The 15,183-nt window shown below is 38.3% G+C and overlaps 1 protein-coding gene across 5 annotated transcripts in view; it reads right to left on the bottom strand.

Annotated features, from left to right (window-relative positions):
* The window catches only part of ADAMTS6 (ADAM metallopeptidase with thrombospondin type 1 motif 6), a 307,097-nt gene that overhangs the window by 14,570 nt on the left and 277,344 nt on the right, over window positions 1–15,183 (bottom strand). For all 5 annotated transcript variants that reach the window (XR_014309548.1, XM_082723084.1, XM_082723083.1 and 2 more), the window contains 3 exons: window positions 12,413–12,617; window positions 2,762–2,938; window positions 205–361 (listed from right to left, as the gene is read on the bottom strand). Coding sequence is in view for 4 of the 5 variants with exons in the window: in XM_082723084.1 (XP_082579210.1) it covers window positions 205–361; window positions 2,762–2,938; window positions 12,413–12,617 (539 nt within the window). In the remaining variant the exon portion in view is untranslated. The remainder of the gene's footprint in view (window positions 1–204; window positions 362–2,761; window positions 2,939–12,412; window positions 12,618–15,183) is intronic.

The raw sequence follows: 15,183 nt of genomic DNA, 5'->3' as shown, positions 1-15,183 counted from the left end.
TGATTAACAAGGCCATATAGTTAGTGTCAGAGTCAGGGAAAAAAATGTAGGTTTCCTTATCACATATCTAGTAAATGTGCAGCTTTCACAAAAGCTCTGTACAAACTACACTAACAACGGTGTCTTTATGGAGCTCTTCAAACCCTGGGAACCAGTACAGGTGAGTCACTAGACACACAGGCCCTTTCTCCATGGGAAACTCACCTTCAGTATTGGAAATGGGGGTACTGTCACATTTGCTTTCACACTGCTGCATTGATGGAGGTCGAACAGTTTCTGGACAGTCAACAGATGCCTGTCCAGTGTAGGAGAGACACTGCACAGTCCTCATCTGCTGGCCAAGGCCACACTGAGCAGAACACTAAACCCAAAGACACAAGGAGAAACAAAATACTGAGATCAATAATTTTCAGCAGGTAAAAAGATATTATATCTTCTCAAATACCATATATATATATATTATCTTTTAAAGTCCATATGAAGTTCATCTTGGAGAGGGGTATGATTAAGTCATTCTCCTCTAGAACTGGTTTGGAAATTCACAGATCATGTGATTACCCTAGAAAATGGAAGCAATATAGCTCCCAAGGAACAAGAGTTTTCTTGGGCTACTTTTCTAACAGTTCCAAGTAGGTGAACTGTCACAGGAGCACAATAAGAAAATCCTCAGGATGAAGTAGATTAGAGATTCTGGGGTTGGATATCACTTGTGCTCCCTATTTATTATAGGCTTTCAGGCAAACAATCTGATGGTCTACCGGAGCACTGTGTATCTGATCAAAATGTGAGTTCAGTATAAGAACAGTGACTGCTGTGCAGGCTGGTGATGGGGACCAGTTAAAAAAAAAAAAAAAAAAGAGCTTAAATAAGTATTCTGAGTTTTCTAAGATGTCAGTCACACAAATGTGAACCAAGCAGCATGTCTCCCTCTTCTTTTTCATCTATTAGGAATTTAGTTACTTCTGAATTGAAGTTACTCTCAGAGTGACCTAGTTTCAGCTAGGACTAATCAGCTGTCCAGGCTGAAGAATGAAGCTAGGTCTACCCTTTAGGCCTGCCACCCAGAATGCCAGCAAAGCCTGTGAGATTTGGGATCAAGGAGATGAGCTAGCCAGTGCCAAGATAGGTGATGGTGATGTTTACAAGGTAAACAAACTGAGGCCCTATTGAATTTATTTGTTAAAAACTCTCAAAGCACTTACAGGACTTGCAAGGATATTCATAGACACATTTATTTTAAAAAAGTTTACATACAAAATGATGAACAAACGGGACCATAAACATGTACTAAAGCATCCTTGAGAATATATTTTTACCAGTTAATTTTAATGTTAGGAAACTGAATTTAAAATACAGATGAGAAGAAAAGGACTTGACAATATTTTAAAAAACAATCTGTAACTGATTACTATAAATTTGGCAAAATCACTAATATGCAAAAACTTTCAACTGACTTTTATATAATAGTGCATTGCAACAAAGAATATGTAAGGAAGGAAATGTCTACCTGGTTTAAATAAAAATTATGAAAGCATGTCTGTTCTGATTCTTTAATAGCATATCAATTCCATATTATGAAACTTACACTTCCACAGTGACACACATAATTGCTTGTAATTAGCCATTTAAATATTTTATAAATTAAATACTGCTATATAAATGCAAATTATTAATGATTTGTTATACAAATGCAAATGTTAACTATCTTATGATCATATTTTTTCTTGTTTACCCACGGGGCTGACTAAGCACAGAGAAAGTATATTTATTTGCCTTAATGAAGACTGAAAATCTTTTGCCCTCTCCCAAATGTAACGAAAGAGGTCCAGATACTGCTATACTCTAGAAATACCTAAGTTTGGCCAGAATTTTGCCAACTACTTCTATGCAATACCATTTTAAAGAAGTAATGGCAGGTCTGAAACCATACTCGCATAGTTATGTATCATGATTTATTTGGGCCTCAGATTTTAGGAAACCACTAGCTACAAGGTTAATTATAAGACCACAGGAAAGGGGCAATAACGATCTAGAAACTTACTTTCTGGAGCATTTTTTAAAAATGTAACCTAATAGATTCTCTTTTAGACATACAAAAGAATAAAACTCAATTTTCCTTTTAATCAAACATACCAGTTTGTTTTAAAAGGATTTAAGGTGATCGTCTATTAGATAGCAAAATTTTAAAGTAAGAATAAAAAAAGAAAAAATGTAAATTAGAACATAAAATGTGTCTAATAAAAATACATATGAAAAGCCTTATATACTGGCTTCCCAACTCCTCATATCCATCAGAGAAGCCCATTGAAGAATAAATATTAATAATATTGCAAAGACTGATCAATGTGATGCCCATAACTTTTCTGTGAAGTTAAGGAGCTACTGTGCAAGTAGTAAAGTTAAGACACTGATATTAACTGATTTGTTCTTGAAGTAGTTGAGAGACAGGACTAGAATCCAAAGTTTTTTTGGCTTGCTCAAATATCTGCCCATATAGACTCCTTCTCTATTCATTTTGAGTTAAAATGTTAAGATCCAAGAACTAGGTAAAATTAGGAAGTCTTTGGGCATGGAAGAGACACAGCTAAATGGGTCTATGTGTGGCAGCTGCTGCGTGTGCATTTTTTTCATTCTTGTATCTCATACCTAGATTTCTCAGTGGTGTTACTCAACTCTTGAGCTCTCATAATGACCCAGGCAGGAAACTCAAGGGTCTCAAGGTACTGCTTCCGTAGGAGCCTCCTCAGTGCAACTGCCTTACCTGGCCCCAGTCTCCAGTCACCCAGCGAGGAGGAGGGCAGCGGCCCAAACTGCAGCGGATACGGACAGGGGGTTTGCTCTCTTCTGGACACTGCGCAGCTGGGAATGTTTTAGAGAGGTCACTGCTCTTGCACAGAACAATCCGATGCTTGAATCCTGGACCACATTTGGGAGTACACTGGAAATGAAACAAATAAATAACGACATTCTAAAGATACAGGAAAATTGGAGGAAAATCTTTCTTGAAGTAAAGGTGTTTGGGTATACAATATGCATATACACTACATTCTGGGCAAAGTCTTTCAGATATGAAAATTCCTTAAGTTTTTAGGCAGAAGTATTTTTATCTTTTTCCCTAAGGACTTTAAGGGCTAACGCCAAAGTTTGCTTTTCTTGGCTAACTTATTTTCTTCTTTTATTGTTTATTAGTAGGTTTATTTCTTGATTCCTCCCTATCCTTGGCCACATTCAGCTGTGATAAGATTCTGCTAATTTTTGGAATGTGGAATCTTTGGTTTCCTACTTGCTGGATGTAGCCTTCCAAAAAGAATCCTTCCATTATCGTAGACCGTGAGAACTCATCTTTGTGAGGCAGGCTAGGGGTTGACTGAGGTGTGTTTTCTTAGAGTGTGGTAACTAAGCATACATGGCCATTGGTGAAGTTTATTGCACAGGAAATCTCTGGATTTCCTCTGTCCATAATGAATTTCCCAAACATAATGAATTTTGACTGTTCTTTAGTTGAATCAGTCTGACCTTCATACTGAGGAAAAGATGCTTCTTCCTATGTCACAAAGTCTATTATTTATCTTCTTTCCAGGTTAAGTGGAATGTTCTCTTTCTAGAGTCACCTATGAAACATAGTTGGACTAAAGTCTCCAACTTTCTCCCCTGCACATCTGAAACCTTCCTTAAAATCTGTTCTTCCTCTCAGTCAAGTGATGAACTTACCCATAACACTTTGAAAACATGTTTCTATACCTTTCATTAAAAGAAAGAAAGAAAGGGGAAATTTCCAGATCTACTCTAAGAGTTACACTAGACTGAGTAGAAGGGGATATAAAAATGAATAAGATTATCCCTCCCTTCCAGAAGCTAATGGATTGATTGATTTTGGAAGGAGGGATGGGGTGAGAGAGAGAGAGAGAGAATGAGAGAGAATCCTCAAGAGAATGAGAGAGAATCCTCAAGTTGACTCCCTGGTGAGTGTGGAGCCCCTACAGCTCTCTCACATCTATTGATTTCTCTTGGTCTCCACTGTCACTAACTTACTTCAGACAAACATCATTTTCTTCATGTAATATTGCACTGGCTTTCTTTCTTTTCTTTCCTTTTCTTCCTTCTTTCCTTCTTTCCTTCCTTCCTTCCTTCCTTCTTCCTTCCTTCCTTCCTTTCTTTCTTCTTTTAGATTTTATTTATTTGACAGAGAGAGAGAGACACCAAGAGAGGCACTACAAGCCTGGGGAGTGGGAGAGGGAGAAGCAGGCTCTCCACCAAGCAGGGAGATGGATGTAGGGCTTGATACCAGGACCCTGGGATCATGTCCTGAGCCCAAGGCAGACACACCTAACAACTGCACCTAGGTGCCCCCGCACTGGCTTTCTAAGAGGTCTCCTGTTTCTTGCTCTTATCTCAGTTCACTCTCCAAAGGAGAAATCCAATTATATGCTCTCATGATTAAAACAGAAAAATCCTTCAATGGCTTGCTATTGTCTACAAGATAAAATTCAAATTCTAAATATGCTTACTATATCCTGATAGGAAGTCTACGCTTACCTCTTCAGACTCATCGCTCCACACTAATGTGCTGTATTCTCCAGGGCTAGCCCAGTGCCACACACAATGCCAATGCTGCTGTCATTTCCGTTAGTTAACCACTACTAAAAATATGATGATAATAGCAGATACCATTTAATAAACATGGTATACACCAAGTGTCGTGCTAAGTGCTATAATTTACATGGTCTTCACAAAAGTACTGTCAGATGACAATTATTACTCTGTTTTTAAAATGAGGAAACAGTCTAAGAGCAAGTGGTAGAGTCTGCAGCTACTAAATGGCAGACCCAATACTAACTCCCACTGTCTCCTGGATGTTAGGCATTACGCTATGTGCTTTGCACTTACTATCTTATGTAATCATCATAACACTCCCAATACTTTATATTTCAAGAAACCAAGACATGCAATCATCTCCTGCATGTGTTTTGTAGAATGAATAAAGCCCTGATTCTAGTCTCTTGTGCATGCCCCTCTCGTGTCTAGTCCTCCTGACTTTGCACGAAGTCTCCCCACCATCCACCAGCGTTAGAAGCCAAAGCTTTAGAAGATAGTTCTGTCACTTTCTTATTGCTTAGTATTATCATCAATAATAACACTTCTACCTTATATCTCATTAGAGTTTCACAGCTCACACATGAAACGCTTTCAAAGACATTGCTCTTACACAAATGTTTGAGAACAGTTACAGATAAGGAAAGCTTAAGTCATTTAAGGTGAAACAGCAAATGGTAGAGGAGGAACTAAATTTTAGGCCTTGTGATCCACATTATAGCTCTCAGCAGCAGAAACAAAGTCATGGGAACACATAAGAAGTATTAACTAATTATTAAAAAATAAATTTAGATACAAAAGGAAGAATAATTCTGACTTTAGGGAGATAGGCAAAAATACATAGGAAAGATAAGAAATTCAATTTTAGTATTTTAAGCTACGATTAGTTTTCCATATTGGCAACATTTATTAATAAATACACTTGTGCCACTCCCCTCTCCCTTTACATTTTAAAAGCATATGTATGTGTATAAAAGCTGGAGACATATGCTTTTTCATATTTGAATACCTTTTTCCAGTAGCAAGAAGCTTCTGTTATTATTTGAAGAATGTGGTAATATCTAGCAGTCTTTGCTAAGAGCCTATGTCAAAGTCCTGCTAACAGTTAGGGGAGCAAGACAATGCAATGAGAGACCATTCATTCATTCATGTCTAGAAGTTCCCAGGAAACCAAAACCAAACTGAAACAAGTAACACTAGTATCAAGAGGGAGAAGAATAAAAAGAGAAAGCAACACTAATATTTATTAAGCACCAGTCCGTGTTCTAAGTACTTTGCATGTCATACTCTACCTGATCCTCACAGAAACGTTAGGAAGTACTATTTTCACACCTACTCCATAGGTGAGAAACTGAAGCATTGAGAAAGATTTACAGATAAATCCAGATAGCAAGTTTCTACCAGAACAAAGCTCTAAAGATAAATATACTGAGACATAAACTCTCTGTGGGACAACATATGATTATTCGCAAAACTGAGAATACAATGACAACCTCTACTGAGGCAAAAAATAATTTTAGAAAATTACAGCCCAACTCCATTAAATAAGCTGAGGATATTCCTTCCCATTGCACTGGAAGTAGGGATAATCCACTGGATTCTCAAAATAATGAATGACTGAAAACTACATTTCTGCCAGTTTCTGATTCAATAAATACACTGCAGACCTAGCCACAAATACTACATGTCTGTGGCCAAAGCTTCACCTCTGCTCTCTGCAAATATTGTACTTCTTAAGGGAGATTATAAAATTCAGTTGCTTGTAAAAAAAAAAAAAACAGTAAAGGCATTAGGGATGCCACTTAGACCAGGTTCATCCAAAGAGAGCTCTATCTGGCAAATTATTTTGATCTTAGGTCAGAGATGTTCAAGCAGAGATGTCTCTCAGCTTGTTTTTATTTTTATTTCTTCCTTCTGCTTTATACAGCCTACATTTCATCTCTCTAGCCTTCTGATAAACATGTTTATCCATCTGATAGTTTCAGTTTTATTTAACTGTCTAAAAAAATAAGAAATTTTTGGGGTGCCTGGGTGGCTCAGTGGGTTAAAGCCTCTGCCTTCGGCTCAGGTCGTGATCCCAGGGTCCTGGAATTGAGCCCCGCATTGGGCTCTCTGCTCAGCGGGGAGCTTGCTTCCCCCTCTCTGCCTGCCTCTCTGCCTGCTTGTGATCTCTCTCTCAAATCCAAAAATAAAATCTTTTAAAAAAATAAATAAATGAAATAAAATAAAATAATAGGAAATTTTAGAAAAGCAAGATGTAGCCATGATTAGGTATATGATTAATAGGTATTAATGCTTCAGAGCATTCTTCAGAAATAATCATTGGTCTCTGCCCACATAAAGGGTAGATTTTTACATATATATATATTTTTTTACTACACACTAAAATTCATTAGTAACAATTAGATATTGAATCCTGAGTTGAGTAATAGAATTCGCTTTTTTAGATGAAAGCATAGTTATAAACATCAAAATCTATTCCATTCATTCTCACAATAAATTATAGGTTGCTGTGTAGAAGATACTATTTCAGTGGACAATCCATCTTTTTTTTTTTAAGATTATATTTATTTATTTGACACAGAGAGAGAGATCACAAGTAGGCAGAGCAGCAGGCAGAGAGAGAGTGGGGAAGCAGGTTCCTTTGTGAGCAGAGAGCCCAATGCAGGGCTCGATTCCAGGGACGCTGAGATCATGACCTGAACCGAAGGCAGAGGCTTAACCCACTGAGCCGCCCAGGAGCCCTGAATCCATTCTTTGGTAAATTATTTCTCGCTACTTTTCTTTATTGCAGGTAAATACCTATTTTTCTTATTTATTCATAAAATCAAAATTTTACAATTATTTAAAATATGACCAGACCATTTGTTTTGTGTTTTCATCTCAGTAGGATTTCATCTCAGGTTAATTTTTATGAGAGATGCATTTATGCTTTAGCTTTAATGATCAATGATTAAAAAGAAAAAACATATTTTGTAGAGAAAAGTATTTGGAACCACACCAGGGAAAAGAATTTGGCTCTCATATGTAAAGGATAGAAATTACCATTTTGCGGTTGGACTGAGTTCTCTCTGGAGAGATAGGTTTAATTCACTTTGTTATAGCACCAGAGTAGAACCTAAGAATCAGCAAGGCGATTCTTCAAATACAAAGCACAGTCCCCTGAAGGTAGGTTTTCCACCCTTTCCAACACCCCATGTCCCTCAGTCCTTCTTAAGTAATGCTACCTGAATGTACATCCTATAAAATCAATTGAATATGATGCCAGCAGCTATCCTCTTGTCCAAGAGTAAGTACAAGAAACAGATCTTTTTCAATGGTTGCTCTGTGGGAGTCAAAAGAAACTATTCCAATACATCAAAAGAATGGCTTAGGATTGTTGGAGCCCATCCATAGAATGCAGCAATGCTTTTAAAAGTTATTTGCCAAGAGAGGGCAAAAAGAGAAAACCATTTAAGTCCAACATAGCATGGGTGATCCCAAGAGTGAAGCTAGATTATAGGAAATGGAAAGCCGTGCCTTCATTACTTTCACAAAAGATTGCTGAAGAGCCATTTTCCACCAAGGTAATTTGGCTTTTTTTTTTTTCTTTTGCCATAAACACGGGGTGGGTTTCACTGATGGGGAAAACGAAAAATGGTTCCTGGCTTTGGAACAATGGAAATTTTATATTAGAGCGCTGGCAAAGAAAAGGAAAAGGTCAAAGGGTACATTCCTCTTGCTGCAACATGTTTTCACCAGTTGAACCTCTCCCTTGTGATTAGCACAGCTCAGACAGCTGATGGTTGGAAGTGGGGAAGGGGCTGAAAAAAGAGGGACGTTTCCAGGGGCGTGTCAAAAGAATATTGTGTGAAATATTTGTAGCAGTTAACTAAAAAAGATAGAATATGCCCTGCTCTGCTGCTAGGACCTCCTCTTTTCATTAGTGGGAGGTATTCTGTTCCTTTAGGTAGAATAGGCTCCTTGTTCTCACTTTGATCTCCATAGCTACTCAGACATTTATTTCACTTAATATTACTTACTTTCGTTTATTTTTAATCCATCTAGGGAAGAAGTGGCCATCCTAGTAAAGTAAGGAAATGGAAGTGTGAGAGTGGACCACTCCTTTGGAAAATAAATAGGAAACCCTATATGGCATAAAGCTTAGGTCCTTTTTCCTGAGGAAGATCCAAAGAATAAAGATGATGGTACAGACAGTGTTCAACTAGAATCTTTGAGATGATAATGGCAGCATTTCTTGACCTATGCCTACCCCTACAGTTTTCTCAGATTGTCTGTGGAGAGACAACAGCAGCCACCAATGCTTCCCTTGAAACAGTAGTCCCAACATGTGCATACCACATCCTCCGCACTACTTCTTTCTCCTAAGCTTTGACTTAGCTATCTTTTTTTTTCCTAATTAATTTTTTAAAATCTTTATATATTTTATTGTTTTTGAGCGCATGTACATGAGCAGCTGTGGGGGTTGAGGTGGGTGGCAGGAGGGGCACAGGGAGAGAGAGAAATTTTTTTTTTTTTTTTAAAGATTTCATTTATTTGTTTGACAGAGAGACAGAGCTCACAAGTAGGCAGAGAGACAGGCAGAGAGAGAGGGGGAGGCAGGCTCCCTGCCAAGCACAGAGCCCGATGTGGGGCTCAATTCCAGGACCCTGAGATCATGACCTGAGGCGAAGGCAGTGGCTTAACCCACTGACTCACCCAGGCACCCCGAGAGAAAGAAAATCTTAGGCAGGCTTCGTGCTTATCACAGAGCCCACACAGGCTTGATCTCATGCAGGGCTTGATCTCAGAGCCCTGAGATCATGACCTCAACCCACATCAAGAGTCAGGTGCTTAACCAACTGAGCCACTCAGGAGCTCCTGACTTAGAGAAGGTAGCAGAAATGTGATTAAAAGCCCACCTAACTTATTCATGTTATTCTTCAGGCAGGATCCAGGAGTGCTTAAGAGCCTCTCAGACCTATTTGAGCAAGTCACCTCTAAGAATGGATAGGTAAGAAAATTCTAGGGGCACCCAGGTGGCTCAGTTGGTTAAGCATCTTGATTCTGGCTCAGGCTATGATCTCAGGGTCCTGAGATGGGGTGTCATGTAGGGCTCTGGGCTAGGTGTGGAGCCTGCTTCCGATTCTCTCTCTTCCTGTCCCTCTGTCCTTCCCCGCCCCACTGCTTGCTTGCGTGTGCTCTCTCTCTAAAAACAAACAAACAAGAGAGAATCAAAATTCGAAGAGTAGGGCAATTACAACCTATATGAAGTTGATTTCAGAAGAAAACTTTAAAATGGTATTTGAAATGGAAATAACAATAACTATGCATATGCCATTTCTCAAGGTGATTATATTTGTTTTATGTTAAAATAAAAATCTACTGATATAGAAAAGTGTAGATCAAGAGATCAACGTGAAATCTGTGCGTGTGATTTTAGTGTTTTCATGGTTTGCAGAAATTTCTTCTTGTGTCTGCTTATGAACTTAACTACTTTTTTCCACTTTGGGTAGAAAGGTGATGTTTAAGTTTCTGTATTCAATCCTTTTTACTTGGACCACAAAATCTTTGTGTTTCTACTCAGTTGTTTCAGGAATATTTTCTGAATAAGTAACTGAATAAATAACTTTATTCTGACATCAGGAATATCTTCTCCAGTTTCTCTAATCTCTTCCCTATTTCATATCCTGTATTTCAATATTCAGTTTAATTCCCATCACCTAAAAATCTTTCTGATCCTACCTCAGTCTATTCTGACCTTCTCAGCTCTAAATTTCTATATCACTTATACATTTCTACCTCGTTTATTAAACACTCTTATATTATTCTCTAGTTGTTTTTTTATAAAGATTTTATTTATTTATTTGACAGAGACAGATCACAAGTAGGCAGAGGCAGACAGAGAGAGAGAGAGGGGGAAGCAGGCTCCCTGAGCAGACAGCCCGATGTGGGGCTCGATCCCAGGGCCCTGGAACCATGACCCGAGCTGAAGGCAGAGGCTTTAATCCACTGAGTCACCCAGGTGCCCTCTCTAGTTGTTTCATGGACATTTACTTTCCCAAGTTTACAGGATTCCTTTGTGTTATTTGTAGTGACCATTCCAGTGTGTTTATTTAGCACTAAATTATAAGTAGGGACTTGACCTGAAACCTTAAAACTGTTGAAGACAAAAGTCATGTCTTCCACTATGGTTTTCTAATAACAAATTTGTCATCATTCTCAGTAACTACTTGTGAACTTCTAGAGGGTCTTAGGCACTGAATTTCAGGTAAAATTACCAATTTATGTATAACTCTGTAGAATGTCTATTCTTTATCAGTAGGTTTTATCTTTCAAATCAATTTAGGAGGGGCACCTTTGTGGCTCAGTTGGTTAAGCAAATGCCTTTGGCTCGGGTTATGATCCTAGAATCCCAGGATCAAGTCCCACATTGGGCTCCCTGCTCAGCAGGGGGTCTGCTTCTCCCTCTGACCCTCCCCCTTCTTGTGCTCTCTCTCTCTCTCAATAAATAAATAAACAAAACCTTTAAAAAAATCAATTTAGGAGTTAATCCACCCACTTTTAAGGAACAGAAACTTCATATTGTTTTCCATAACCACTCAGTGAATAATACCAAGCATATCTCTGCATTTGATTGAAACACAAAAGTTAAGTAGGCAGATGTAATTACTGGAGCTGGAGTTTGGCCAGGAAACTTGGGAGAACACTCCCAACTCCCACCACAGATTCCATAGATAACCACAATGGGTCAGAATCTCCCATTTCCATGTACCATCTTAAACACAGTCCCTTTTTTAGGCCCATGCCTCTAGTAAAATAAGGCCACTCTAGAAGTAAGATTCAGAAGGGGAAAAGTTACATCTGGGGGTTCCTAAAGAATAATGTATGTTTTTTGTTTGTTTGTTTGTTTGTTTGTTTGTTTATTAATTATTATTATTATTTTAACAAACTTATGAGGTCTACAGGAAATACCCAAAGCAAGTGCCACAATGTTTCCAGCAGGAATGCATCCTGTTGGGCTAAATTGGAAGAATGACCTTTAGTTATATAGCCAGGTACTCATTCTTTTTAGTATTAACCAACACTACAGAAGAATTCAACTCTTCTTTGGGAAATGTGGAGAATGGCATGGTGTTTATATGTTTATGTCTCATGCAGAATGAGGAGTCAAGAATTAACTCTATCTCTTACCTTATTTTTCATAAGACCATTTTTCTGAGTCCTTTGGATTGTTTTAGGCTCTTTTATACACATGTATGCTGGAAAACCATTATCTTAGGTCTCCCTCTCCAAGCATATAAGCAGAGGTAATGATAAAATCTGAATTTGACTTTTTGGTATATTATAACCCTCAAATCCATGTTTCTTCCCCAGATGCAACAGAAGCAATTAAAACATATTTAGATACATAGTAAGTGATTAAAAATTGATAAATATTTGTATGTATGAATTATGTAGTTAGGCTACATTACACGAGGAGAAAAGATCTATCACTAATTCTGAGCTTATTTTGCTGCTCAAGAAGAGCAAAGAAGAAAAAGAAGAATAGCAAAGAAGGAGAAAAATCACTTATGTGAGTACTCACTATTATATTCTTTCAAATTCACTTTGGGTTTATTTTTAATCACATTGATGTCTAGTTTTTCATTGATTTCCTTAACTATGTCCCCCCTCCAAAAAAACCCCTTACTTCCTGACAAGCAGTAATAAAATATAACAGGACCAAATTTACTGTTAAGGAGTCCCTACTTGTTGAGTTCTAAGGCGTTCACATGCTTAGGTGTCCTTAGTATTAAATGCTTTGGATCTCAAAATATATAGCCTCATGTTTCCTTACTTCTGACCAGTCCAAAGCCACCCACTGAGGTGGACAAGACTGGTTGTTGCAGGACTCTTTTTCAATAGGCCGGTGTGTTAAACAACCACTGTAGTCCAGTGTCTCCTCCTCAGAAGGTCCAATCTTCCTGATGCAGAGCACTGCCCTGGTGCGCATTCCACCATCACAAGTCTTGCTACACTCCAACCAATCCCCAATGAACCACCTGCAGCAAGAAGTGGAAGAAACACAGAAACTCAGTGTAGCCAGAGATTTTTAGCTGAGTGAAAGCACTTTTGTCAATGGATTACATTCTCTCCCTAAAAGAGCTGACATTTCAGTGTTGGTTGATGTGAGAAATGACAAATGGAAGGGCTGCTAAGGAAAAGATAACACATGGTCAGCTGCCTTCCAAGTGTAGTGTGTGGGCTTTGAAGCAGACAGAAGTCAGGTCCAAACCACACTGATATCTCCCCTTTTCTAAATTAATTTTTTAAATGAAGATAACAATATACATCATGAGACTGTGATGAGGATTAAGTAAAATAATAAATATGAGGCTTCCAGTTATGTGCTAGGTCAGAGTTCAACAACCAAGTCTGTATGGGAGGGCAGGGGTCTTGATTTGTTCCATTTGCCAATTTTGTGATGTGAATGCCCATCATCAGGTTCAACCTACATCCTTGCCATGCTGAATGTATCAAGAGAAGATCTGCTCATAACGGGATTTCTGGAGCCAGTAGTAGCTTGCTTTAGCAAACCACTGAAAGCTTCTAACATTGTGTCTGACATCCAACAAAAAAGCGGCAGAAGCTTTATTTATTATCACATTGAGGCAGGTTTTCCTGCAATCAAGGATTTTGTGCTAAAACCACATTAAAGGAGGTAGGAATTTGCTTTTTTGTTTGTTTGTTTTTCAGAAATGCATGTCAGGCTATGCATAAGATAGAAGGCCTTTACTATGCTAATGGGGCAGAGAGAGCCCAGGTGTCCATCTTGAAGATGTAGGAGTCTTTAAACACCTGCACCAGGAGCAGAGCCTGAGCCAGCTTCGTGAAAACATGGAGGTCCCTTGTTTTGATCCCTCTACTCCTGAAAACAGCTTCTATGCAGCTAGTGTGTGAAACCGAAAACAAAACTAACACATTTCACGTTTATAGGTGAACCACTCTTTTTCCCTAAAGTCATCACTGAACTTTCACATATATGTAATTTCAATGTGTGTATATGTGTGTGCATGTGTGTATGTACGTAAAACATCTGCAGAACTCACTCTCTGAGGGACATTATTTGGTCAAAAGGTGTGAATCAAGATATAAATCAGACCAATGAGAATTTGGCTTTAAAATTTTTCTATCTATACTAGAGTAAAGGGGTCTTTCCCTTTTTGTCACAAAAGAGCATTAAGATGTAAGAGCTGCTGGCGGCCACGTGGCCTGCCAGTGGAATAAGCTGAGGTGAAAGAATGCAGAGGAACTAGGCAGCCCTGATGGTACTTGAGTCCTGGAGCCCTTCCTTAAATGAGAGCCACCATTGCCCTTCCCCCAGCTTTGTTAAGTAAACCAACAAACCCTCTTCCGTGCAAAAAGTAGCTGAAGTCGAAGTTTTGTTATTTCCAACCAGAATCCTGATAGTTATAATATTGTATTTAATTTCATAAATATATGCTGAATGCCAACTATATTCAAGGTTTTGTACTTTGTTTTATAGAAGAGGAAGTCAGAGTAGTGTGAGGAAAATGGTTCTCCAAAATCATGAAAAGAGCAGTATTGAAACTAGGATTAGATCCCCCAGCAATTACTGCCTCCACTGAATTTCATTCTTAACTCTGCTAACTAGTAGGATCTAGGTCACAAGCATGAGGTCACAAGTCATTTTCTTCAATCTGTGATTATAGATTATGCAACTATCCTCAGTGGATATGTTCAACTCTTAGGTAAGAGACTCTCTAGACAGAAGAGTATGAAAGCTTAAGAACGAATTTCTCACGATTTCTGTGAGCTTAGTTAATTGTGCCAAGTTTTGTATGTAGGAGGTAACACCTCATTGATGTCAGAGTACTAGGTGCTATATTTGAGCCGTAGTTAGCCAAATATGCAACAATGGCCTTTATTCACTATTATTTGTATTATCTTTAGTTACAGCTTTTAAAAATATTGTAAATAACCAGTTTCTCAAAGTTAGAATATATCTTTCCAAAAACTGAAAATTTTCAACCTAAAATTCACTTAAAGAATGATGATTTAATCCTGAGAATCTGATGTTAATGTTGTTTTTCTAAGTCATTTTCCAGAGGAGATTTAAAGGATTTTCATATTCTTTTCATTTTGTTTTCCACAGATGAACATGATCCCAAGTTGTTAGTACCATTTTTGGTAAAGAGGAAAATGTGTGCTGAGAATAATAACTTGCATGCCAGCCATAGTGAAACTCTGATTCAATTCGCAACAGTGATTTCATCACCAAGATTAGGGGATAAAACAGAAATGTGTACAACTCAGCCACAAAAAGTCCAGTCATACCACCTCCAGCCATGATCTCATTAGGTCTCATAATGTAAGAGGGATGGAGACCTTCAAATTAAACACAGGTGCCCAGAGTAACAGCAGTGATTCAGGAGGTGTTGCTGTTCTTTGCTGGACGAGGTCAGGTCCACCTCCGCCTTTTTATTCTTTGCCCTCTCTTTTATTGCCAAACGTCTCTTAGTCTAGATGTATCAGTCCAGCATTTAATTTGGAGTGTATGAAAGTAAAAGTATTAACCACCCTCCCAATTTCCCTTCTGACTCGAAC

The sequence above is a fragment of the Mustela nivalis genome (genome assembly GCF_964662115.1).
Source record: "Mustela nivalis genome assembly, chromosome: 3".
In the NCBI taxonomy this organism is placed as follows: Eukaryota; Metazoa; Chordata; class Mammalia; order Carnivora; family Mustelidae; genus Mustela; species Mustela nivalis.
The sequence above is the reverse complement of the archived record's forward strand: the minus strand, read 5'-3'. Positions and strand labels throughout refer to the sequence as shown.